We start from the raw sequence: 27,951 nt of genomic DNA, 5'->3' as shown, positions 1-27,951 counted from the left end.
TCTACTTGTGTTTTTTACTTTGCTATATGGGAGACTGAAAACTTTTATCCACCTTACCTGTTATCACAGTTTTGATTCAGCATTAAACACAGCCTTAAGGTTGCTAGTGACAGATTCAGAAAATCACAGCCACGTGATGCAGAGTCCTGATCTGATATAAATTTGCTCTGCTAGTACAGATTGTTTAAACACATGGGCAGGTTAGCTCTGTACCAGCGGTCAGATCAGGTGTTGTCTGTTTTCCTGCTGCTAACATGCAGCAGGCATATAAAGCACAAACACGGTGTAAGCTGTGTATTGTGTGCTCTCGCTATTTCGACAAAAGTGAGATTTTATGTCCATGTCTGTTGTGGGTCAGACTGGTGTTGGCTGGATGTAGCTCATGGCAACTCATAAATGTTCAGCCCTGTGTTTAGATGATAGATTAATGTCATTTCAGGCTTGTCTTTAAATAGATTGAAAGAAGCAGCTTATCACTTACTGAGCTACAATGAGGGAAAAATTACTGGATGCTTTCTCTTTTGAATCATTCTATTCATCTTTATGATTTGCAAAGTCAGTTGGGGGTTTTCTTGCTTTTGGCTAAATTTTGAGTTTCTGCAGCCAAGCCATGGGGGAATCCAGCCACGTACTTGTGATCCTATAAAGTCCTTGAACTTCTGAGCTAGGCACCAAGAATATATTAATTCCTGAAATGGCTGATTGTTCAGGTTATACTAGATTTATTTGCCTCTTGATCTTCCTTTTCCCAGGGCCCAAGCCTTGCAGTTCCCAACACAAAACTTGTTTTTTTGCGATTGGCCATGAAGAAGGTCACTATCTAAACTAGGGAGGCAGCAGAAGGTGTATCTTAATTTGGAGCACCAGCTGTGGGAAAATACCCGTGTATGCAAGTTCAAAGACCCCCACAACAGCCAATGTGCTTCAGTTTGTCACTGAGGGAGGAGGATTGCAATAAGGAGGATTGCACACACAATTTAAAGACTGATCATCTGTTAAAACCTAACAAAATAAAACATGAACTTTCATTTCCCCTCCTATTCAAAATAATTAAAAAACCATCCTGCTTCAGAGGCCTTAACTGGCTAGAACTCAACTTATGAGTGAAAACACTGGTACTGAAGGCTCTGCTCCATTTAGTGCAGTCTTCTGTTACATTGCTGGCCATTACGTTTCACCCAGTTACTATGTACGAAGGCCAAAGACTTATAAGGCCAAACATCTCAGCTCTTGAAAAAGCCAAAGCATGTGCCGGCTGTAGAACGGGAGAGGCCAAGCAGAGCATTGCTTGGGTGGGAAGATGTTCCATGTTTGCACCAACCTAGTGCAAACTGACAGTCTGCAGGGTGCTTTTAGGACATGTGAAACAAACCCCATCATTTAGAAGTAACTGCAGTAGAGCTGGTCCTGCCCTGAAGTGCAGAGTCAGACCTTTTAGGATCTCTTCCAGCTCCCTGACCCTATCTCCCTCCCCACCTTTTTGCTTGCTTGTTTGTTTGGTTGTTTGTTTGCTTTGAGGAGCATACTTCTGTCATCTGTTTGGAAATACTGTAATTTTTTTTTTTTTTCCATTTTATTTGGATGTGTGACCCCTGGTTGTTAAGCAGCTGATGAGGTGGCAATAGCTGCAGCAAACACTTACCTTCCCTTTCAAAAAGGCACTGCATCACTACCAAAATGGTGAACTTGCTGATACTCCATATCGAAAGAGGGCAGGGAATGAATCTTCATTAAGGAATTTCTCTGATAAGTATTTTCTCCTCAAGGTTGACCTTCAACCTTGCTGGAAGCATCCTTCAGGCTCAATTCAGAGACCCAAGTGGTCACTGAGCCACTTTCTCCTTGCTCTTTTGACAAGATCTTATTGCTGGAGCAGATGTTTCTTAATTGTGCTTGGAATTCCTGTGCAAATGCTTTCTCTGCATTTCTCAAAAGCTACCTCATGCTGAAAAGGAGCTTAAAAATACTCGGTGTGTAAAAGTCCTGTTGTTTCAAGTATTTCCTGTTCACACGTGCAAATGCTGAAGACTGATTTATTTATTTTTTTTTTTCTGCTGTGAATGAGAGAGGTTCTTGTAGTGCTGGTGGAGTTTTGCCATTTTGTATAAGCAGAGGACATGGCTCTTCTCAAAGCACCTTTATGTACATATATAGTTTTAATAAAAATATCAGTGTGAAGGCTTTTAGGCAATGTGTAATACTGTTTTGAGTATGACCATACCATCACATTGCATCTCCGGTCTATGTGGAATTAGACTTGTGCTATTACTCTGGATATAAAAGATATGAATTATTTTGGTTGCTTATTCTGCCAAATTGTTAATCTGGGAAAAAACAGCTATTTTTGTTTAAGATGTTATTAGCTATACAGTTAGAGTGTTAATGGTTATACAGAAATGTTCAGCTTTTATCTCTGATTTTGTTTTTTACTTTGTTGCTCTTTTCCTTCCCTGGGAGTAATTGCTGTTTCATTGTGTATGTAGCCTTGAATCCCATCGCATTCCTTTAAAATATAAAATGTGCTTTCTTAAACAAGTCCATCACAATATTTACTGCAGTCTGGCTACAAGGACTGCCCAGTGAATATTACAGCCATATCACTGAATGTTAGAAAGACATCTTTACAACTTTGTCCTTGTTATTAATGACTTAAGTAATTTATTTCGTGTTAAACAATCTTGTTGTGTTAACAATTTCTCTACTGTTGCTTTGTCATCTTTTGTGTAGGCTTGTTGATTGTTGCAGCTAAGCTTTATTATAAAGGTCATTAAAATGCTCAGGGAAACTGTCATGCCACTCCTCTTATCTAAGCACAAGTGAAATATATTTAACAATTCACCTTCAAATAGCAAGATCTTAAGTGATTTTTTTGAACATTGATTAAATGTTTTAATATGCTTGCTGTTGTCAGATAAAGCAAACCTTACACTCTTGCAAGGCCTGTGTAAAGATGAGAAAACTAGTGAGAAAATTCTCCTGCCTCTTTCATACTGTAGTGTTTTAAGTTACATTAACAGGATTTTCTCTTCCGGCCTTAAGTTTGGTGCATGAGTGTGAGGTCTCATCTTACAACTGATAAATTAAACAACAGTTTCAACGCACTTGCTATAATTATCTGAAATCACAGAATTACACGATCACAGAATCACAGAATCGTCTAGGTTGGAAGAGACCTCCAAGATCACTGAGTCCAACCTCTGACCTTACACTAACCAGTCCTCCACTAAACCATATCACTCAGCTCTACATCTAAATGTATTTTAAAGACTTCCAGGGATGGTGACTCCACCACTTTCCTGGGCAGCCCATTCCAATGCCTAACAACCCTTTCAGTAAAGAAGTTCTTCCTAATATCCAACCTAAACCTTCTCTGGTGCAACTTTAGCCCATTCCCCCTCGTCCTGTCACCCGGCATGTGGGAGAACAGACCAACCCCCACCTCGCTACAGCCTCCTTTAAGGTATCTGTAAAGAGCAATAAGGTCGCCCCTGAGCCTCCTTTTCTCCAGGCTGAACAAGCCCAGCTCCCTCAGCCGCTCCTCATAAGACTTGTTCTCCAGACCCCTCACCAGCTTCGTTGCCCTTCTCTGGACTCACTCGAGCATCTCCATGTCCTTCTTGTAGTGAGGGGCCCAAAACTGAACACAGTACTTGAGGTGCAGATAAAATAAATAAATATAATTCTGAAATAACATTGTCTATGAGCCTAACTTAGAGTTTATACTGGAATGCACTGTTTAGTATGCATATCTATGTTAAATTGTAGTGGCAGCTTTACATAGAGGGCAAATGCTCCATTATTGCTAGCAATGCTTAGGGATTTGCATTTACTTCAGAATGTCGGAACTTGCATTTTTGGATCAAAAAGGCACCGTGTTTTACCATTGTGCACAGATATTTTCCTGGAACCATCAAGCTGCATATATGCGGTATACTTATACTGTTATATTTACAGATAATATCCTTGAAAGTGTTGTGTTCATGCAGTATTTCTGCAGCTATTATGTTGCTCATATAGCTTGATAAAAATATTTTTAGCGTACTTTACGATGTATGCTAAGTGTATGTCACAATGGAATTAATTATTTCCATGGTAAAAATCTGTTGGGAACGTAGACTTCCCCAGGCTGGGGGTAGAAGAATTGGGATCAGTTAGTACATTTTCAGTTACCCGGTGCAGTGGGCCGGGCCTGGCAGACCACTAGAGATGTTTTTGCATTGCACCAGCTTTGCTGGGGCAGGTTGCTAGTGAAGACAGTGATGTTACCTAAATTAATTCAAAAAGGAAGAAGCTCTGTTCAGGTTAAGGGCCACTGATTTATCATGAGGCAGGGTGATCAGATGCACTAGAAGCGTCACCATCCTGTCCTGCCTGCCTAGGCCTTGAGGGTTTGGTACCTCCATTTCCCTCTGCTTCTTTCGCTGGAATGGTGGCATGGTTCTTCCATGCACCCTGCATGCAGAACATAGTCAGAACCCATCCCTATCAGCTCTCAAGCACCCTAGAGAAGCCAGATAAAAATGTATGTCCAAAAAAAAAACTGTTTGGTTACATTGAAAAATTGCTTAGAACTATAAATCCTGTTAAAAACACAAACCTTCCTAATCTCTTTCTTGGCACCAGTAACAGTGCAGCCTTTTCACTGGTTATAAGAGGTATGTTTTAATTCATGGATCCCAAAGATGTCAAACCTGCCAAACAACAGCTTGGTCACAGGTTTAATGTGCTTGGAGTAGGATTGTCATCTCTTTTAATACCCCCACAGCTGCTGCCCCACCTCCCTGATCGCATTCTGTGCCCAGGGCCTGCAAAATTTGGGGTGCAGCTTTTTTTTTTTTTTTAATTTAATTTAATTTATTTCAGGGTTTGCAGTGATACTCTTGGCTGTCATTGAATCAGTGGCAAAACTCCTTTTGGCTTATATAGATGGAGAGTTTTTCAAGTGCTCTTTAAAGAAAATGGCTTGCACCCAAAGTTTCTTAGTCTTTAAGAAGCTCTTTAGGGAAAATAACCCTTTCTTCTGTGCAATTTTTAGTTGAAAGCCCTTCTCTTTGACTGATGCTGAAGGTATTGAATTTGCTGCGAGTGGGGCACGTTTGGGGGAGCTCATAGAAGCAGGAGCTTCTGGCCTTTGCCCATAGGGTCTTTCTACCAGATGCTGCATCTCTGAGGGCTTGGAAGGGCCTCATCTTCTCCAGTCTCATGATGCATGTGGCATTTTCTGGAGCTCTGGTTCCGAACACCAGTTCCTTTCTACTCTTTGAACATTTTAATATTTTTATTCTTGATTCAGGCTGTAGGAAGGTGGTCTGTGCCTCTCTAATTTTGAACTTGAGATAACTGGGATACTGCAATGTACTCTACGTGAAGTTCTTTTCTTCTTCTTTTTTTTTTTTTTTTAAATGAAGGTCCATGCAGCAGCACTTCAGGTGGTTGACCAGAAGTTTATCTGCAGTGGTCTGCAATGACTTTTGTGGTACATTTTGCAGTTGCAGATGTTGTGTCTGTCTGAAGTTCTTGGCTGTTACAAGCATAGATGATATTTGAGAGATCTCCTGCTGCTGTGTGGTGGCTAGGTAAAGTTGAGGTTCTTGTTTAGAGTGTAAATCTAAGCAATACACTGTCAGGTTGGTCTCAACAAACACCCTTTGACTTTAAAATTTACTTCCTGTACAAGTCTGCCAGAATCAACACTGTATGAACTTGAAGGCAAGAACCTTCCCCAGCATTTTTGTAAGAAACAAGTCATGACCAGGGGCTGTGTTTATTTCCTGAGATGGTAAAGGGGGCACATCCTTTCCTTTGCTTTTATTGAAAGAGGATTTAACAATCTTAGATCCATGTGGAGGCTGAGAATCATCCTTAAGCTTACCTACGCATGGAAATAAACCTGTAACTTCCTCTTATGTTTTTCCAAGTCCATCTGAATATAAATAGGCTTGTTAGGGAAAGTAAACAATGGGAGAGAGGTTGAATTGTCATTAGACAATGAACTGGTGAAAATAATGTCAAAGGCAAAGCTTCCTAACCACTGGTAGATTCTCAGGAATGTGGCCCAGAGAAGTCCTCTGCTTCCATGCTCTCACAGCTGCCTTGTATTCAGGCCACTTTGCTGGTGCCAGTGTGCCTTATAGTTTCTGTTTTAGCACGAAAAGGATAACCATTAAGCTTAAATTGGTTCTCTATTTAGAAACACACACCATTCTGAAAGAAATATGCCAGTAGGATGTGTTTTCAGCTAAATTGTGTGGAAGAGGCTCAGAACAAACATGGCCTTCCAGGAGCACATGGTCATGTGTACACCATCCTTATTTATTTATTTATTTATTTATTTATTTATTTATTTATTTATTTCTGTTGGTTTTGCTCTGTTTGTTAATATTTAAATTAGGGCTCAATTGCCTAGTTTTAGGTGCTGATAACCCTAATATTAATCTCTTCATACTTCAGCAGTGGGTCAATTGTAGAGGTTTGTGCACTATAGAGAAGTACACAAGAAAAGGTAATTGGCAATATTACCTTGCAAAATGGAATGGGGAGCAGTGGAGCAAGCACTTTTGCTGGAGGCAGTAGCAGTGCTACCAAACAAATGTTTTCTGAGAGTGTAGGAATTTCTTGTGGGACTCATGGCATTGTGCCGTGCTGTTGTTTACTTAGGAAAGATCTGTGCAAGTAGCTCCTGCTGTTCCACTGCAGCCTGCTTCTGGGGCTGGGCTGGGCACATTCGCCCCCCGACGGACTGGGGAAGGCACTGCCTCTGCAGGAGTGGGTGTACTGGAAAGGTGTAAACTATCCTTCAGGTTTAAGCTAGTAGCACAAGCCTTTTTCTCAAAAGGCTAAGAGCTCTGGGCTTCTGCCTAGTTGAGCTTACATTGTATGTGCAGTGAGGCTGACAGAAATCAAGCTGGTACATGTTTCTGAAGCTGTTTGCATCGTTCTAAAACTGTGCATTAACAACTGCTGCAAAAAATAATAATCTGAAGTAGTTGTAGCACTGAAATTTTGTTTAATTTAATATGTATATGTATATGTATATGTATGTTGGTAGTCCTTCCAGGCTGTTTTTATGTGGCCTAGGACATCCTAAGTTTTTTGTTTTGTTTTGTTTTGTTTTTCCTAATGAAGTTGTCTGAATTAGTCTCCAACAAGTGGCTTCCCCAGACTCTGAGGTGATCAGTAAAGTGAGTTTACTGCTTACTGGGAGTGACAGCTCCCAATAAAGCAGTGGCTTGCCTGTATACAGAGATGAGTACATGGCAAAGTCAACGCTCATGAATGTCTGGATTTAAATACAGCTAAAGGCAAGGCCAAACATCTAAAAACTGAGTGCAAAGAGCTAAATGAACTGGCATTTTCACCTTATCTCCTCTTCTTCCTTCTCCACCTGCAAAGACTGCATATTGGTCTGGCTTGGGAGCTGGATGCATCTTTCTTCCTTCTCCAGATGCAGGAGGCTAATCCCTTTCTCTGACTGTTTCTACCTGGAAGTTTTCTAGACTTGACTGCAGATGATCTTTGCTTGAGGGGAAAATACAAAACAAAACAAAAGGTTCTGGTGACAAAGTTGGCTTTACACAGAGGAAATGAACAACATTCTAGTTGTGGTGCTCTCTCACAGCAATTCAAAGAGTAAGGCACATTTAATGTGTTCATGGGCATATACTGAGACACCTCTTGTAGCAACAATAATATCATCCTCAATATTCAATAGTATTGATATTTGGCATTCTGTTTTTTCTGTGTGCAATTAATGAACCTCTGCCAGCAAAGGCTGGAGGAAAGTGGAGGAGAAAAGTGGTCATAGGATTTAGGAAGACTGTTAAACACATTTGTGCCAGCAGAGCAAATGGATGCAGTCGTGGGTGCGGTCATCTCCATCAGTCACATCTGTTTGTGACATTGTCTAGCTGCATTATGGCATCTTTTTCTCTTTTTTTTTTTTCTGTAGTGTGTGTATATACAGAGATACAATTATATGTATGCTACATATACAACATGTATGATAATTATATTAACAGTATAATAATTTTATTCAAATGTATATATAAAAAAAAGATTTTGCAAATGTAGGAAAGAAGTTGATCAAACACTGTATGTAGGCTTTCTAGTTCCAGCCAGTCCCATGATCTCCATCTCGCTCTCTATAGGTACCTCAAGGGAGGCTGTAGTGAGGTGGGGGTTGGCCTGTTCTCCCACGTGCCTGGTGACAGGACGAGGGGGAATGGGCTTAAGCTGAGCCAGGGGAGTTTTAGGTTAGATGTTAGGAAGAACTTCTTCACTGAAAGGGTTGTGAGGCATTGGAACAGGCTGCCCAGGGAAGTGGTGGAGTCACCATCCCTGGAAGTCTTCAAAAGACGTTTAGATGTAGAGCTTAGGGATATGGTTTAGTGGGGACTGCTAGCGTTAGGTCAGAGGTTGGACTTGATGATCTTGAGGTCTCTTCCAACCTAGAAATTCTGTGATTTCCTCTGCAGCATAGACACGTTTGATGCTTTTCGTGGACATATTGCTTTACTGTCAAACTTGTCATTAAATAGACATAATTGTGCACTAAGGGTAGCTGGAGTTAAGGAGAAGATGCTTAAATATTCAGGTTTAAATGTGGTATTAACTACATTTTGAAGGCTGTAGCTCAGAAGAGAGGATGAGGAAGGCAGAAGTGAGAAGAGAGGGTGAAGAGAGGGCAGGCAGCAGCTTGGCAGGCACGGGGCATGGCTGGATGGGAAAAGTGCTGTGCAAAGCAGTGAAGGGACAGGAAAGGATGAAAAGGCAGGCATGAACTCCAGAAGTCCAGTGGCAACAGGATGCAGTTGCACAAGGTTTTCAGAGGGTGAGAAGGGGAGATGATGTAAACATCCCAAGGATGTTTTGGAGATGAGTAGGTAAGAAGAAAAGAGATACTTCAAAGCTAGAGAAAAAAAAACACATGGTGGCTTGATCAACTAATGGAAACTGATACATATTTTAGTGGAGGCAACTGAGGAGTATGGAATTAAGGAGTATGATATAAGGAAGTCTATAGGTGGGATGGATGCAATTTGGAAGTGCTGGAGACGAACTTATGTTTAGTGAAGTAATTGCCTCTGATGCCAGGTGTGGTAATCACCCAGCATCAGAAAGCATGAAGACTTCTATTGAGCTGTGAAAGTTCTTTTATCTTTGAGTTTTCTCTCGTATTATATGGTTTAACCCTCCTTTTTTTGAATTGCGTGGAATTTTCAAAATGAAGCACTTAATTATTTGGGCAGATACAAGATAGCTGCCAATTTGCCTTTCTTCTGTAATTTTTTCCTTAAGTTACTAGCAGTTTCTTCCTCTGAAGGGTTGTAAGGTAGGGCTTATGAAAAAACTGTTATCATATACACTTGAGCTTTGCACTGTATTTTCCCTTTTGCTTTTCCCCTCTACCCTTTAGAAGACAAGGAGTTGTGAAATTGTTCCTCACATCTGGCAGTGTGATCAGTGTTTCTGAAGTTGTTCCTCTATCTTCACTGAGTCTAAACAGACTTTTTTTTTTTGTTTTGTTTTGTTTTTTTAAGGAGCAGTGTAAGACAACAGTTACAATTTAAAGTTGATTTTTTTTTTTCTAAGAGTTGGTTTATAAAATGAGAAGTACTGCCACGAAAATATCTCCAGTGTTCTTGCAGTTGCGCAGTGTGGAAGCTGGCTGCCTATGTAGTCCTTCAGCCTTAGGGGTCCAGAGGGTTCAGAGGTGGTTTGTGAGTGATGGCCCATGTGGTGCTCCCCTGCACCAGGCTGCTGGCAGCAAAGCCCATACTGGAGCAGTCCTTGGAGCTATCTGAGATATTTCAGGGACATACCCTGTTCCTGTCTCCCCAGAATAGCCATCCATAGCATTACTCAACCAATAAAAAGACCCATTCACAACTAACATAAAAAGATGAAAAAATGATAGTTAAAAAAAAAAAAAAAGGATATAAGTTACAAATAATAATAGAAAAAAGAAGACCAGTTCTGTGTATAACTGTGAAAAAGAGAAGCAGGAGAAAGCACTTGGCAGTTACAGTAACACTTCAGGCTAATAAAAAGAGATAAGCATCAATTTCTGAGGATGACAGACATGTCTGCTCTCAGTGCTAGTCTCCTAAAGTTGTTTACATCTAATCTTGCCAGAAAATCCTATTTAAGGAAGATGTTGTGTGTCTGAAACTAGATTCTGCCTCTTTAGCTCTAGCTCAATAGACATGCTTGTGTTTAAGAGGAAAACAAACGCAGGATTTGCGTTGTTACGAGTGACAAGAAGGATGTCCTTGGGGAAGGCAGTCAAAGATGTGACTTTGCAGTGGTCTGGCAAGGATCTCACTGCATGTGGACCAAGAGAAATGGCCTGCAGTCCTGCGGACACTTGAGGTTGTGGAGATGGTGAAACACCCCAGTACTTCTTTTTTCTAACTTGATCACAAATTATCCAGCATGTTTACACAAAGAGGCTCATTTATTATATAATGAAAAGGAGCACAGCTGTATTTTTCAGCCATGGAAATTTCTATGCTACCGTGTTATGCTTTGATGCAGGCTTTTACCATACTTCTCATGGAGCTGATGGAGCGCATGTCACAGCAGCTGTTCAGAGTAGCAAGGGCACATGCATCTTTTGGAAGTGTGAAATGATGAGATATTCTTCTGCGGTGTGTTTTCCTGAAACACCAGTTCAGATAATGCTTGGGCAAATCCAGTCTTACTTCAAGCAACCGTGGCAGCCAGGAACCACGTTGGAGCAAGCTGTCCTCCTCTTTGAGGAAATGCAACTTCATCTAAATTTCCTCCCTTGAACATGTCAGACACTTGTTATTGTTTGCTGCTTCTCAGATCCCTTTCCTGTTCTTTTTTGAAGCCATTGTATGGCAGACTTTTCTTGGCTGGTTGCTTTCTGTTTACTATAAGAGAACAAAACAAAACAAAAAACAACACACATGGGCAGGTATCTGGGAACTAGTATTTTTTGAAACTCAGCTGTAGAGTTGCAACAGTGCTTTTGTAAACCAAGTCTAAAATATTTCAATCACTTTTTTTTTCCTTTTTTTTTTCTCTTTCTTTTAACACAAAGAATACTTTGTAAATAGCAAAATCCTCAGATTCATTGATTTGCTTGCCCTGAGGCATTTTTATTTAAAAGTCATATATTTGCACAAGTCAGGATGAAAGGAGTATGCTAAAAGGCATTGTTTAAAGACAAATTTTTAAATCACCTTACAGGCATAAACACAGCATTATTTTCAAAGGGGAAGTAGAAAATTTCAGATTTGTCATTGGATCACAGACTCTGTATAATAGAGTTGGAAAGGTTATAAAAAGTTTGCACTAGAAGTATATATTCATGTGTGTGTTGAAAATGAGAAACCTATTGGATGTTTATGAAAACATATTCATTTTTCAGGGACAGGTGACTATAAATGCAAAATTTGAGAAAGGCATTTACCTGCCAGAAGATGCGGAATTTTACTTTGTTTATGACGGATCCATGAAGAGGCACATAATGTTTGCTGCGCGGATAAGTGACAATGCTCTTCAGTCCCTAGTTCCAGGTGAGTGTTACTCGTTTTTATTTCTGATCTCTTTGCTATACTGCAGTCCCATTTTGAAGTTGGACGTAACTGGGTGATTTGGGTAACTCTGTTTTATGGCTTTGTAGTGGAGGAAATGTAGGCATTGAATGATGGTCCTTAGGATGCAGCGTGAGTTTAACTGGCCATAAGTTATGCTGCCCTCTGTAGCCATCTGTACCTGCATGGTGTCAGACACAGACAATGCTACAGGCAGGGCTTTCCTGGGTGTACACATAGTAGGGTGTGTAGGAAAATGCATCTTCAGGCATTTCATTGATTTTAGTTTGACTTAATTCTATTCAACAGTTCCATCCTACTAGAGTTTGCCTCTGGGAATTGTAATGCCTACAAAACTCACATTTTTGTCTGGGCTTTCCCTGAAGGCAGCAGTCAGCCCAGCTTGCAGTACCCAGGTGGTGGTGGCTTGGGGTGGTTGGAGCTCTGCTTGAGCCATGGGGAGAATCATCTGCAGGTGCCTTGCTGCAAGTAGAGGGGGTTTGAGCTCCCTCACAGCTGGCGTTGTCTCTCTCGCCTTGGCGTTTTCCCTCTTGCTGGTGTAATATGAACCCTAACTGTTGTCGTTATCGTCTGCTTTGTGACCTTTTCATTTGTGGAGTAGGTGGCTATAAACATGATGTACCTAGGCAGTAAGTTCCACTTGTTATTTGTTCTTGTTTTCTAAAGGACATTTAGAATCTTAGAGTAACCAGTGAGTATAAAAAGGGAAAGTTTGCTGCTGTTACGTGGTGGCTGCTTTAGTCTGTAAATGCTAAAAGATTGTCATGAAATACAATGGGAGAAAACGCAGTGCTAGACTAATCCCAGGGTAGCAAGGTTATTTTTCTGAGATGCCTGAAATGACACTACTAAATGATTACTTCTCAGCTAGGATAAAAACAGGAGGCTACAGGCAATGCTTAGTCCTCTGTCTGCTCTCAACAGGGGCCATTAGCAGATGAAAATAAAAGGCGAAGTTAAAATATGGCTCTGGTGTAGTTACTGTTGGTTCATAGTGGCCAAATTAAACATAAGGGAATGCAGAGCACTTCAAAAACAACTGCAGATGTGGTAAGCACATGCTTCTGCAGATATAAGACTGCATATAAACTTGTAGTTATTGGGAGGCTATTGTAGGAAATTTAGATTTGCACCCATAGTATGTCATGGCAGCTCTCCAGTAAGACGTGTGAGTACAGGATGCACACCTTACGGATGTGTGACATTTATCCTCACCTGGTTGGCAAAGAAAGAGGAAAGGTGGGGTGGGATTTTTAAGTGGCAAATTCCCTTAGACTTCGACAGTCAGGGTTGTAAATTAGACAGTTGATACAACATTGAATCAAGCCTGCCAAAAGTATGAAATGCGCATTTGTTAAAAGCATCTAGGTTTTGGCCTGCATGGAGATGCTGGGTAGATTAAAAAATGTGTGTTAATAAATAGATGCGATGTATTCCTCAGAGTTCATGTTGCATGCTACTGTGACATTCTTTTTATGGGCGTCTCTTGTAATTCTTATCCAGGTACTTTCATGCTTTTGATTTTTGGTGTTTAGTACTGAGATGGTTACCTCTTCTTTCTCTTGTAGTTGAAGAACCTTCATATAGAAGGACTGCTTTAAAAATGCACTATATCAGTATAACTGGAGGACTGGCAGTTCAGAATCTAGTCAAATCCAAGTTCATCAACAGAAATGCTTGGTGGGTGCCTGACAATAAGTAGGTGTAACTAGAGGGAAGAAGAAAGTAATTCTGGATGAGTAGTCACCGCTCTTACAGGATGAGAAAAGAGGAAAAACTAATTAATTTTCTGAGCATATATAATTTTAATGATTAATTTACATTATGATTTTAGGCCATGGATGCCAGGAAGAAGTTTCTGTATCTGTGTTAATGTACACAAGAGGATACTCACCTGTGGTGCTCGGCAGCTGTCCTGTCACCTACAGAGAGAACCTGACTTGCAAACTGTCTCGTTTTCTGGTCAATCACACAGAATGCATCACTGCCACTAGTCACAAGGTTTTACTGGATAAGTTTGGGCTAACAATAAAAGAGCTGCAGTCCCTGGATAATGATTTGACAATGGCCATTGCTCATGAAGAATTGCCATCAACGTGGAACATCCTTGGAAGCTACTCAGAAGGTGGTAAGATTTTATTTCAGGTTGGAAGGCTTCTAGTGGTGACTTCCTGCATAGGTCAGAGCAGAGTCTCTCAGCATTTTATTGAAGGTTTCCAACCCTTCTGCTTTATTTTGTGATTATGATGAAAAGTTGTTTGAGAAGGGTACTCAGAGATTTTGGTGTGCGCCCAGAAGTTTTAAAAATAATTGTGGCTATTGTAACTCAGTCTCTCCAGAAGATTTTTGTACTTTGACTCACTGTTAAAATAGCTTTTATAAAAAGACTCTGCTTTTACAAGATTAAAGGGTTGTCTCTTAAAAAGAATTGTAGTAGTAATTGTAGTAGTAGAGTATCTCTACCGTGATTCCAACCAAGTGAAGTGTTTTAATTGTGCAGACAAAAAGGAGACGAAGTATACAGTCATAAAACAGAATAATGTGTTACTGTAGGCGTTTGGATATGTAGAGTAAGCATACTGTTTATCATAGTTCTGTAAGTATTTATGCTTTACTTGCAACTATGATTATTCTTAGGGGAGAGTATCATTAACCAAGTTTTGATTTTTTTTTTTTTTTTTAAATAGAAAGTGGAATGAAAATATACATGAAACCTTACACTAGGGTATGCTATTGAAAAATTTTGTAACAAAATCAGGTGAAATTTGCCTGGCTTCATGTTTCATTGCAAACACAAAGCTGTAGTTACTTTTTGCTGAAGAGTGTAATTTTTTTTGCAGACTGAGTTGATTTATAGCTGAGGTTGGAAACAGTGTTAAACTTGATGGCTTCACATGTTTTTCATTGAAAATTTGGTACTTTTGGCTGTTTTCCTCTTAGTACTTTAAATTGCTAAAATTTGGAGGACAGGCAGTTTCCATATGAGCCAAACTGAAGGAGAGATTCATGCAAGCTTTTGGGAACTGAAAATACAATGCTTAGCCCATTTCTCTGGGTGAGGGTTTTTCCCTGTCTTAAATCTTTCTAATTCTTAATGACAGTCAGCTTGAAATCCGCTACTGCCTTCCTCAGGAGAAGGATAATTTTTGTCTGTCTGCTGTAAATAGCTCTTTCAAGAGATGTAAAAACAAATACCAAGGCTCATTCAAATATTGGCTAGACATTGGATTTACTTGTTTCATTTTCATGTGTAGTAAATATTTGTTCACATCGCTCAAATTCTGGAATGACTGTTTTGTAGCAGTGAAGATCTTGATTCAAAGTCTGAAGAAATCAGCTGTAGTTTTTTCACAGATTTCGCTAAGCTTTTCATCAAAACCAGCTGAAGCCCAGTCCAGAAGTAACAGCAGGACACCAGAGCTAGTGAGAGATGCTTGGCCAAATCTAGATGCCTACCTGTTTGCCTGAAACTCGGGGAAGTTTCTGCTGTGTGTGTTGTGAGTCTGGGGGATCAGAGACCAGCACAGCCAGTACCAGGCAGAGCTCTGCCAGGGCAGCTGCTACCCAAATCGCAAATTTTTAGTTTTGCTAGCTGTCAATTTTGAGGTGTACTGCAGCATTTATACATTAAATTGCTCAGACTCAGTGGTCATTCATGCCTCTTGTGGAGAGTGTGTGTCTAACCAGGAATCATAGAATCACAGAACAGCTTGGGGTGGAAGGGACCTTAAGGAGCACCCAGTTCCAACCCCTCTACCATGGGCAGGGACACCTCCCACAGACCAGGTTGCCCAAAGCCCCATCCAGCCTGGCCTTGAACACTTCCAGGGATGGGGCATCTACAGCTTCTCTTGGCAGCCTGTACCAGGGCCTCACCAACCACCCAAGAATTTCCTCCTAACACCTAATCTAAATATCCCCTCTTTTAGTTTAAAACCATTCCCCTTGTTCTGTCATTTATCTGCCAGAGCAAAAAGTTGCTTTTCCTCTTTTTAATAAGCCCCCTTTAAGTACTGAGAAGCTGCAATAAAGTCACCCTGGAGCATTCTCTTCTTTAGGCAGAACAGCCCCGGCTCTCTTAGTCATAGGAGAGGTGCTCCAGCCCTCCAACCAACTTCATGCCCCTCCTCTGGACCAACTGCAACACACCCACATCCTTCTTGTGCTGGGGGCCCCAGACTTGGATGCAGCACTCCAGGTGGGGTCTCACAAGGGCAGAGCAGAGGGGGACAATCACCTCCCTCCACATGCTGCCTTTCTGGGCTGCAGTCGTGCACTGCTGGCTCATGCTGAGCCTTTTGCCCACCAGAACCCCCAAGTCCTTCTCTGCAGGGCTGCTCTCAATGGGTTCTTCTCCCTGTCTGTGCTCATGTCTGGGATTGCCCTGACCCAGCTGCAGTACTCTCCATTGATGTGTGCAGGTCACATCTGCATTCATACCTCAGGCATTGCTTTAAATGGGGATCTTCTCCCTGCTTTCCAGGCAGTGCCAGTGTTACATCTGGGTGGTTGGCTCTCTCCTCTCCCAGAGTGACAAAGTCCTTGTAAGGGGTGTCCCTGCTAGGCAGGAAGGCAAAGGCTGGCAACCCTTGTTGACTGAGGGCTCCCAAAAGGTTTCTGGCTAGCTTTTCCTTCAGCCCAAGGGTGGACTGACATTCCCTCTGTGCCTCCCTCCACTCCTTATGTAGTGTAGTTCTGCCCTCTGTCAGAGTTTGTGAAGCAAAAATAAATGTGTTGCTGCCAGTGCTATGGTAAGGATGTGTTGATACAGCAAAGAAAACTGAGGCTGAACGAGGACAAGATGGATCCTGGCCTTTGAGGGGAGTTTTCTGTGCCTCTGTTAAGACAGATAGGTGGTGGAGAGCCTTCCATACCCAGAGAAGTCCTGACTCTAGGCCTTTTGGGACAGAAGTCTGTGGAGTCCTTTAAATGCATCACTTGCAAGAATGGCCTGGGTGGCTCAAATAACTGGTTATGGCCATGTGCACACATATAGAAATAAGGAAGCCTGTCATCTCATAGTGTATGTAGTCAACTTGACAGGAGAGCAGCTTACCCACAGTAACTGAGTATTCGGCATTTTACTTTAAAAGTCTCTACATAGTTCTTCCATTTTTTTTCTCCTGTGTTTTCTGTTCATGAGGCCCATCTGTTTTAGTCTCTTCTAATCAATTTGTACAATTCTTCTTCATCTCCTGTATCCTTTCTCTTTCTTTTCTGAAATCATTTTTTTTTTTTTGTCTCACAGCCATATTCTCTTTCACCTGAGCCTGAGAAGCACTGACTTATATTCTAACCCACTTGTTGTCTCCATACCAGTATTTTTGTCCCAGTACCAAGAAGCTGAGCAAAGCCATCGGTTGCATGTTGCAGAGGGAGCCCTGTGCATGCAGGGGAAGGAGAGGGAGGGATAAGGAAAGGAACTGGACTGTGCAAGGAGGACCTTGGACAGGTGAGAGGAAGAGGAGAAGGAGGTTCTTCCTGTTCCACCATGAAGTAATGAAAGGCTGCCCCAGGACCTTGCTTCTTCCCTGACACCCCCTGAAAAAGATCAAATTGGGGGAGAAATATGGGAGCTAAAAAGAGAGGGAGACCCTTTCTCCGTCCTTGATGTCCCTGAAATTCCTTGTTGTGAAGGTCTGTTTAGTGTCTTGACACGTGACAGTGTCAGGATGTTCATTTTAGTATCAGTATTATGAAACATTTTGGGTGGTATCATTCATCACTAGTTAGGATCTCATGCCTGTGAGACTAAATTGCTGCTGATTCTGTCAGTTTTCAGGCCTGTTGGGCTATTTTTATTAGAAAAAAATTACTTTTGAGTGACACATGGCTTGAGAAAATTGTTGCACCATCTGGTGTTTTTGGATCTCTTTCATTTTTTATGAGGATTTAGAGACGTATGGGTTGATGGAAAGATGGAAGAATAATTTATTCATAGGAGCTATGGTATTTGGAAAAAGTGTTTGTATTCCCTTTATAAGGCATAAAAAGTACTGGATAAAGAGAGAGACTGGATTGTCTAGGGAGCATTGCAAATAATTCAGGAATTTAGTGCAGTTGCACAGGTCAGAACTTGTTATCCACATTATTTAAAGTTCAACAAAGGAAACAAGAAAGCACGAACCTTCTGGTAATCCTCACTTGTAATAAGTGCCTGTTAGACAGCTATGTCAGAAAACGCCTGCTCACAAAAAAGGGTCAGACGGTCTGATCACCTGGCCCACAGCCAGTTTGCTGCCAGGGGAAATTGAGGACCCAGTGGAGGTGCTGTGCTTGCACACGTACTCCTTGGTGGGTTTGAGGAAAGGGGAAAGAGGGACAGGACTGGAGAAGCTGTTTATTTGCTAATTGTACTTTTGTAATGGACATTTTCATTCTGAAAATTGGATTGCTCAATTTAGGAAGCTAAACTGTAATAAATATTATCCCAATTAACTTGTTAAGGTTGGTCAGAAAAGGAGAATCCTCTCACAGTTGTTATGTTCAGATAAAAAAAAAAAAAAGATGAAAAGAAGAGATGGATTCATTTGGATGAGAAATGCTCTATGATAACCTTCAGAGGATGTCTCCGTGCTTCCTATAGTAGGGTCAGCTTAGGGCAGTCTTTCAGGGCTGGCAGCCCCATCAGACATGGACACAGCATCCTCTCTGCACCTCTTATGTCCTTGGCATGCTCAGGCTTTTGTCCCCTGGCTGTCAGAATGGGTGCGCAAGTGCAGGAGCGTGGAATCTGCAAGGCATCTGCATTACACACAGGTGGCTGAGGGTGTCTCAGTTTGCTTTAAGGGCATTGCTGGGAGGCTGAGGTCAGGTTGTCTGGCTGACATAACTGTGCTGGTAGTGAAACAAGAACGTTTCCTGCCAGCTTTGTCACTACTACATTTTTTTTCTTGAAGAAGAGTGCTCTATTAGGTTTGAGGCTATTAGTAGAAGCAATAAAATTATGAAAAATAGCTGTGGTTCATAGAGAACAGAACAGTGTCTATACTTGTTTAATTCTCTTTCAGAAACAAAGAGAATTTTCATTTTATTTCATAAATGCTCTGTAATTGTTTTTTAGGAATAGGTCTTGTGGAATTGTGAGAAAAATCACAATAATTTTCTTCAGACAGGATCTTCTCTGAAGCTATTTTATTTGTGATTGCAATGGCAAGCGTCCTGCCAATTAGGAGAGCATTTTAGTAAACAAATCATAGCCTTTTATTCCCTATTACCTGACATCTGATCACCTCCCCTGTTTCCTCATTGCCTGAGTACTACAGGTTCCCAAGCTCCTCAATGCTCCTCTATACCATATATTTACAATTCTTTTTTTTTTTCAACCCTTTAATTTCACCTTTTTCCTTTTTTTCCCCTTTCTTATGTTTTGAGAACCTGTGATCTTTGTTTTACCATTCTCAAACCGCTCATCCTGTTTTTCTCAAGCTTTTATCTTATTTTGGAACAGTGAGGCCTTCTACTGTCCACTTATCTAGTTAGCATTTCTCCTTCTTATGACTGTACAGCTACCTTGGAATATAGAAGATTAGTTCTCTACTGCAAAAACACAACTTAGTTTCTCACAGAATGACTTGAAGTATCCAACTTCTCTGCTTTATAGGCTGCTTTTGGGGAACGCTGTTTTGTTTTCTGTTGCATTTTTGACATTTTCATTTCCCTTCCCTGCTCGCTTTCACTGTAAATCCTGTTACTGTTTCTACTTGGTGCTAATTATGGTCCTGCTATGCTACATGCACTCAAACATGTCTCAGTGTCAGGCTGGTGGCTGCTGGTTGGGTTTGTCCAAACCAAGAGCAGCAGATGTGCCTGACTGTTGTAACCCACTTCCTGGGCCTGGTCCAGCTCTGTCTGAAGTAGGTTGAAGGGTATCGAAATAGACTGGAATAGTTACAGCTGGAAGGGATCACACAGATCACCAAATCCAGTAGTTTAATCGATAAAGGTACCCTACAGAAGGGCAGATGATGTGAGGAATAGAAAAAGGGGATATTCCAGTTAGTAAGTAGAAAGGGGTTAGGTTTCAGAACAGCACTGACTTCATGCCTCACTGCTGTGTGTTCACAAAACCATTTGCCATGTGAGATCAGCATGTATGTATGTTTCTGCAGTAGTGGGGTGCACAGAAGACTTCTTTATAAACTCGTACCTAGGGGAAAATTAAAAAAAAATTAAGAGTAATACATAAAAGAATGAAGCCAGGAAAAACTGGAATTTGTCAGACTGTTTTGATGTCTCCCTCTGCTTTTCAAGTCACAAGTCTTGAGTTTTCGTTCTCCTTCCAGGAAATGAATGAGATTCATAGCCCAGAAAGGGCTTAGTCATTTCTGTCAGAGAGAAATATTTGTTTTTAGTTTATTGTTTTGGACGTAGGAAGAGATTCAGGTGCAAGGAAGAACAAAGGGATTTATATAATGTTTAAAACAGATTGTGTTGGCTCAGCTCAGTGTAACTCAAACAGGGTGTTTTGGCTGGAGAACCGGGATGCGATGCAAAACAACGTCCTGATAGTGCATATCCTTTACAGCACCACCTGCTTGTGGTATCTAACCTTGTATGAATCAGCCAGCACTGCATCTTTCAAATGTTAGTAATTGTTTTTTTGTGTGTCTTGATGGAAAATGGTATTTTATACCACTTAAATATGAATTTGTTGAAGAAATCTTATGTTTTCATTGTTTCCTGTTTTTCTTCCTTTTTTTTTTTTTTTTTTTTTTTGGCCGCTGAATGAAGTTCAATGAATTATGTTGTGTTTTTTTTTCACCACATCTTTATTTTTGTTTCTTGATGTGGTATTTTTATTTATTGTTGCATTTGTTTTGCCATTTTGCCACATTACAAATCTTCCTCAAGGGAAGAGTAAATGAAAATGAAAAAATATGGGAAAATGCCATTTGTTCCCTGCCATTGAGGAGCCAGAAGAGGAAGAGTAAAAGAGAAGAATTGAGACTGGAAGCTGTTCTTATGAAAAAAGTTGCTAAAAAAATCAGAACTTTACTTTTTTTTTTTTTTTTTTTTCCCCCCCCCTCCCCTTTGGTATTGCTAATCATAAATAGAACCATAGCAGAATGCAGGATTTAGATGGACAGGATTGCTGGAGGTGGTCTGTTCCTGCCCCCTGCTCGTGGCTAGCATCAGAGTTGGATCAGGTTGCTCAATTTCAAATTTTGAGTACCTCCAAAGGACAGAGGGGTCCGTAACCCCTCTGGGTAGCCTGTCCCAATGTTTGACCATCCTTTTGGTGAAAAATATTTTCGTTGTATTGGAAGAACTCATTTACCTTCCTATTTATCTTGCAGACCTTAAGCTTTATATTTCAGATTTTAGTATCCTGAAGGTGTTAGTAATCGCCATCAGGTTTTGCCTGCTCCTAGGCAAGCCAGATGTGAGTAGTAGGAGAGTAGCCCAGCAAAGACTCTTTGGAGTTGAAGATTGCAGAGGGATCTAAGTACTGTTTCTAACTAAGTGCTAGTGAAACGAGCTGGTTGAACTGCCAGGCTGGTTCTGCTACAACATGCTTTTAAGGTAGCCATGAGCAAACTGAGTCTAGTGTTAGATGAAGGTCATTGGGTTGGACAGGTAAAAATTAGTTACCAGAATATTTGTGGTGAGATAACAGAAGATATTATTGTAAGTCATGTTTTAAGACCGCAGAGATTAATAAGTGTTATTTAAGTTAATTTTAAAACTAGGTTCTTTTGTGGTAGACTTATTCACACTACATTGTTTTTAAGATTTGGCCTCCAGAAATGTAACTTTATTTGCTGCAGTGTCAGAGCTTAGGGTAGGCTACTGCCTAGGCTACTCCTTATGGGAGTCTTCCTAAGGGCTTCCTTTTTTGCTGAGCAGAAAAGTCCTAATCATATTTTGCCCAGTGTAAATTTATCTGTGGTTTTTGTGTGCGTGCACTTTTTTGTCTGTTTGTTTGTTTGTTTGTTTTATTAATTACAGTGTTACAATAGACACTGAAACCCAGTGACCCAAGGCCAAAGTTTTAATCAGGCAGTGGAGTTCAGAGTATAGTTTGTCCTTTTATTTCTGTCTTTAATCTGAGGGTTGGGGTGTGGTTAATATATAATCAGATGCTTAGTGTACTTAATACTGGTTAAAACATTTGCATGTGTTTTAATTAGATGGTCTTATGCACTGGTTGCTTATGTAGAAAAAAATGGCCAAATTTGAATCATCCAGAGTCCTACTATGATGTCTAAAGTGGGACTTCAGCGTAATTTAAGAGCTCAAGAGCAAGGAGCACTTCTGAAAGCTCATGCTTTAGTGAATATTTTAGTCTGGAAACGCATAATATGGCCTTGGGACTGTGTTTTATACCACAAAATTTCCTGGGCATCTCCAGGAAACCATAACTCCTTGGTGTAAATGTAAGCATGCCAGACATGGAAACACTGATGTCTGGTTCCCAGCCATGCTCTGTTGCAGTAGAGTCAGGCTGCTGCTTTTGTGGTCTCCTCCTGCCCTGCGTCCCTTGAATTTCCTTCTGCATAGTTGGTGAGCCACTTTCAATTACTCGTTAATGGAGCAGACAGGCTGTGCTTCCATCTGAAGGGGGGTGACCTGAAGAAATGTGAAGATGTGGGTCTACATCCCATCTGGCCAAGGAGGAAGTCGAATGGAGGTCTTCCATTTCTGAAGTGGCACATCATCCTTTGTTTCACTGTTTGAAGCTGTGATTTGGAGTGAGATTCTAATGTTCTGTATTGCCTGTGGGCTGACTTTAGCCAGCCACATGCTCACTACATGGGTTTCTGTGAAGCTTCTCTCTGAGGCTCTCACCTTCACTTGTCTTAGTGAGTCATCCAGACCCTGCAGGACCAGGTGATTCATTTTTAGGCATATGTGTCCTAGATTTTGCTCTGAGTTCTCAACCAGCATCAGCTGGCTATTGCTAGATATGCTGGCACCCATATCATCAGCTCTGTGGACCCACATCAGCACAGCTCTGTGTGCATTACATGCAAAACCCCACACAGGCAGGGGCCATGTGCAGCAGCCATCCCTTGCTGCACCTGGGACAGGCTGCAGAGGAGACAGTGGCCCTGGCCTTAGCTATGCAGCAGTGCTGTGGGATGAAGCAGAGAACATTTTCCCCAAGAGCAGAAAGGAGAGAGAAGGGAGTTTCTAATGCTACCTCCTCCTGGTTATTCTTGAGCTTGTCTGTGTGGAAGATAAGCAAAAGGAGCCAAGTTCTTCACTGATGCTCTTCTGAGAAACCTTTTCCTCCCACTTTTTCTTTCTTCTGATACATCCTTTAGTTTCCCTTCTGGAAACATAGCTGTTTATGCAGTGTGTTTCAGACTAGGTGGACTGAAAAGAGGTCAGAGGCTTTAAAAGCCTGGGCTAGCATGTGTGGGCTTGCAGATGGCACTAGAACTAGGATAGGTCTCTCCTTGGAAAAAATGGGTGTGTAGATGGTCCCTAGATAAGAAACAGATTTTGTTTTATGGTTATGATATATATTTTAAATGCTGCTGTTTGTATTTTGCACAGTTGATGTAAAAAAAAAAAAAAAAAAAAAAAAAGCCTAAACACAATTTTCTGCCGTGATTTGTTGTCTGTGCAAGCTCAAAAATATATTGATTTTAGGAAAAAGTGCTAGATTTGATATATGGAAAAGTTCCTTGGTGTATTTTCGATATCAAAATGTGTAATTATTGCATCTCACATTAGTTTCAGCCCAGCCATAAGTATTACATATAGCTGGGGCCCCAAGTCAGCAGTCCAGTCCCAAGTCAGTGCTTGTCAAAACACCCTAATATTTAGCTTCATACCAAAATACCGATGTAAGGAATATGTTTAGTAGCACTTGAGCTAATATTCATTTATTGCCCTTAAACTAGAGGCTTTGTGTTTGAAAATGTATGTAGACAGATAAATCTTGCTTTGAATAAAGTCAAGCAAATGGCTCAAGTGAATGACAATCAGCATCACATGATTTAGTCCATGTTGTCTATTGCTTTATTTTAAGGTTCAGCCTCAGTTGAACTTGATGATTGTGTTAAAAAGTAAAGAGGAGAAATTGGTGGGTGAGGCCACCTTTCCAAAAAGTGACACAAGAACTATTGACACAAGAACTATTGACAAGACAAGAGACACAAGAACTGCATGCTTTACCCACAGGTGTGATAGGTTATGTCACACTGCACCACTACGGATGTCTTAGCATGCTGTTAAGCAGGCTCCCTGAAAAATCACAAACTTTAATTACAGTAAAATAAAATAAAATAAATACTTAGCCATGCTGCCATGTTTTGTGTTGCTGAGGCTGTGCACAGCAGCTGGGAAATTACCTCAGCTATCTTCTGTATTATATATTGGGACATCCCTTGTGCTGAATGCTATACTATACATGAAGAAAGAAGTATTGAAATCATGTAATTCAAAGTGTTTTCTTTACCTCCTGGACTTAGATGGTATTTGTATATCCTGGGTTAGCTCTACAGATACAATTAAGGGCTGAACTCTATTGATTTCAGTGAAAGATGGATAAATACTACTTCCTAATAATACTAATAAATAATACTGCCTAATAAATAATACTGCCTAAATACTTCCATGGGTCTGAACCTGAGCTGAGCTATTGCTTCAGCGTAAAAAAAGTTTAATTTGATGTTTCTAAGCCAACAAAATACCAGTTTTGGTAGTTATGATTTTATTTGTTTATTGTGTTTTTCAGAACCTACACAGAAGGAAACTCTTCTCCATCTTGTGATGAAATTAGGCTTGATTGAACTCTCCCAGTTCTTAGCAGCCCAGCCTGGAGGGTCAGTGGCATTAACATTACCTAATGCAGATGGAGCAACACCATTAGATTTGGCTGTACAAAACGGGCACTCCAAACTTGTTGAGGTCTTCACAAAGTGAGTATAATGGTTTTGTTGTTTCTCCTGAAAAACTCTTCATCTGTTAAGGGATGTGGGAAGTAATTTTTTTCTCAAAAGACTTGCCTATGATTCTATCTTGTGTTGGTTTCTGTTACTTCTTGTCTTTATTACCACTTCAAGTGGCACTTATTTATAAGTAAAGCAAGATTATGATGTGTATCCTTCATTGCATTTGCAAATCCATTAATAGTGTTAGTATCAACAATGCACTTCTGTGATTTTAAGCTATTGCCATGATTCAGTTAGGGATTATTATTATTTTTTTCCTTCAGGCTGTTGTGTAAATAGCATCTGACATTAATTTGTAGCCTTATGAGTTTGTATTCTGGCATTTCATAATTTTGGATTCATGGGAGAGGTAAAAGGAAATTATTAAATAACAAGTACTCCTTTTCCGGGACTTGTTAGAGAACACACCTGTCTGACAGGAGTTTGTTGTGGTTTAACCTGGCAGGCAGCACAGTGACACGCAGCCATTCACTCATTTCCCTGCAGTGGAATGGGAGAGAGAATCAGAAAAAAAAAAGGTAAAACGCTTGGGCTGAGGTAAAGACAGTTTAATAGGACAGAAAAGGAAGGGAGCATAATAATAGTAATTAAATATGTGCATAAAAAGAGTGTTGTGCAATGCAGTCACTCACCACCTGCTGACTGATGCCCAGCCAGACCCTGAGCAGTGACAGACCCCCAGGCCCTCTCTCCCTGTTCCTATTGCCTAGCATGATGCCATGTGGTATGGGACACCCCTCTGGCCCCCCAGGGCCAGCTGTCCTGGCTGTGTCCCCTCCCAGCTTCTTGTGCACCCCCAGCCTTCTCGCTAGGAGGGCAGCATGGGAAGCTGAAAAGGTCTTGGCTTAGCTGGGCCCAAACCTGCTGCTAACAAGTAAAGGCATCCCTTAAAATGCACATGGAGGGGCACACAGGTGCAGAGACATGACTTTCACAAAGGCCTTGGGTGACTTTGTGGCCTTTGTAAAGTCTCAGGTTGTAATCAAGGGAGAGGGTAGCACACCCAGGACTGCAGTGATGATTGTGTTTTCACCAGACTTCCTCCAGGCTGACAGATGACTTCAAGGACAAGTGCTTTCTGGCACACCTCAGCTGTCGAGAGCTTCCCTTGCACTGACCTGCAGTTCTGCCTGATGTGTGTGTCTCTCAGTGCGAAATGCTCAGTGCCAGGAGCCCTTCTTACTGCTGGTTTTCTTTGCAAATATGGGGAAATATGCCAGAATTTGAATGCTTTACTTTTTTTTTTTTTTCTTAGTGAGGCTCGCTCAGTCCCAGTTCAGTGCAGTGTATAGTTGATGTGAGAATTATGCACATTTCAGTTTGTCTGAAGAAAATACGTGAAAGAGCAGTATGGTACATTATGTTATGAATTGTTTGTAATGTCCAAACAATGCTGTACTCCCTTGAGACACTTTCTGTTTTACTCTCTGTGACGGGATAACAAATCTGCTAGCTGCCAGTCATGTCCTACTGCTATATATGGCAACGGTAACAGGAAAAGGTACTACTGCTAATTGACAGCAATTAGGAGAAATAGGTATTGTCACAGCTTGCTCTCACTGGCTTGTTTTATTAGTGACTAACCACTCACCACTTCTAGAGCAGTCTTTGTTTTTTCCATGCCAATCGCTAGAAGTTTCCTAGTACTGAAAGGAGCCCTTGGTAAGTATTTGTTTGCCCAGCTGTGTTTTCAGTGGATGTTTCAAGCTTTTTTTGCCTCAGGATTTTGCAGTGAGTGTGCTGGGATGCTGGCAGGCCATACTGCAGGGGAGTGGGAACGGTGCTGCGATTGTATTTTCACCCTAGCTGCGCACAGAGCATCTGCCCTGGCTCAAGGAGTGTGTTTTTTCCAGTTCCCAGGGCAGCCGCTCACCTGAAATTTCCAGAGCGGAGATCGGCAAGGATGCCTGCGTGCGCTTTGTTCGTTCGTCATCAGCCCTGACGCTGACATTTGACCACACTGCAAAGCACTTGCTGGAGTCGGACGTGAGGCTCTTCAGAAGGTACTTCATGAACAGACCCCTGCTCTGCAAGGTGGGTGCCAGCCCAACTCAGGGCGCTCACAGGCTGTCTTCACACATTTCTTGCTGTGGGCAATCTGGATTGTTTTTTTTTGAGTAGCCTTCTCGTTGAAGCTGCCTGTTTCACCCATGGCTAGTGTAATGAAGGATTACTGCTGTGGGCTTCCACGGTGTGTAAATGCAGCTCACCGTGTATATGAAGCTGGAGAGAGTGAGAGATTTTGAGAACTTTATCAAAGTTTTGTTTACACCCCAAATTGTTTTTGGTTTGCTGTGGACTTCCTGGTGAATATCTCCCCCTGAAATCTCTGTCTCTTAGATTACATTGCCATTGTATTCATGTTGGTACTTTGAAATATTTAATTTAGTTCCATTTTTCTTTGTATCAGTGTAATGCCTGTGAGCCCTTACCATGTACTGTGAGAAAAATCTCAATATTTTTTTTCAGACAGGATCTTTTGTGAAGCTGTTTTATTTGCGATTGCAATGGCAGACATCCTGTCAATCAGGAGCACATTTTAGTAAACAAATCATATCCTTTTGTGCCCTATTACCCGATGCCTGATCACCTCATTGCCTGAGTACTACAGGTTCACAAGCTACTCAACGCTCTTCTATACCATATAAGTACATTTTTTTTTCTTCAACCCATTAATTTCTCCCTTTTCCTTTTTTTTTTTTTTTCTCCTTTTTTTTCCATTTTTATGTTTTGAGAACCTGTGGTCTTTGTTTTACTGCTCTCAAACTGCTCATCCTGTTTTTCTCAAGCTTTTATCTTATTTTGGAACAGTGAGGCCTTCTACTGTCCACTTCTCTAGTTAGCATTTCTCCTTATTATGACTACAAAACTACCTTGGAATACAGAAGATTAGTTCTCTACTGCAAAAACACAACTTAGTTTCTCACAGTACCAACCCCAGTGTATTATACAAAGCAAGAACATACAGATTATAGACTTTTGCTGTGGAGGAATTTATGGTGCACTGGGTCTTATTTTGCTGTAAGGTGTCTGGAGCACTACTGTGATACCTTCAGGACAAGCTTAAAATTAAGTAAACAAAGGAGGTTAGGAGTTGGAAACCTGAGTTTTTAAATAGCAGTGCAGGTGCTCACCTATAATTTTGGATTGAGACTGCATGTCTCAATCATAGTTCTAGCTCATGACATAAAATTAGTTAGCTGAAAAGACACTGAAAATAGTCAGGCTTTTCTCTTTTTCTGGTCTTAAAGTTTAACTTTCCTTTTCCTTGTTTAATTTCAGCATTCCTTATTTTCCTTGAGTCACTTTTGTTATATTATACATGTTCTTATAACTTAGAACATAAGCTACTCGTTAAGTTTAACACAAAAACTTAAAGGTGTGATTTTTTGTACAGCTCTTGTGTATAATCTTGTGTGTTTACTGCCAAGATTTTGATTTGCTCCCATACAAAAAAA

At 41.0% G+C, this 27,951-nt stretch overlaps 1 protein-coding gene across 7 annotated transcripts in view; it reads left to right on the top strand.

The window, feature by feature from the left end:
- ARHGEF28 (Rho guanine nucleotide exchange factor 28) overlaps positions 1–27,951 on the top strand; it is a 130,080-nt gene that overhangs the window by 19,955 nt on the left and 82,174 nt on the right. For 4 of the 7 annotated variants that reach the window (XM_084503446.1, XM_084503445.1, XM_084503443.1 and 1 more), the window contains exons 3-6: positions 11,399–11,546; positions 13,420–13,713; positions 24,277–24,460; positions 26,347–26,527. In XM_084503446.1, coding sequence (XP_084359572.1) covers positions 11,399–11,546; positions 13,420–13,713; positions 24,277–24,460; positions 26,347–26,527 — 807 coding nt within the window. The remainder of the gene's footprint in view (positions 1–11,398; positions 11,547–13,419; positions 13,714–24,276; positions 24,461–26,346; positions 26,528–27,951) is intronic. The other 3 variants (XM_084503448.1, XM_084503447.1, XM_084503444.1) reach the window with 1 other exon arrangement.

This window comes from Aythya ferina (genome assembly GCF_964211825.1).
Source record: "Aythya ferina genome assembly, chromosome: Z".
Taxonomy (NCBI): Eukaryota; Metazoa; Chordata; class Aves; order Anseriformes; family Anatidae; genus Aythya; species Aythya ferina.
This window is presented reverse-complemented; position numbering and strand designations above follow the sequence as displayed.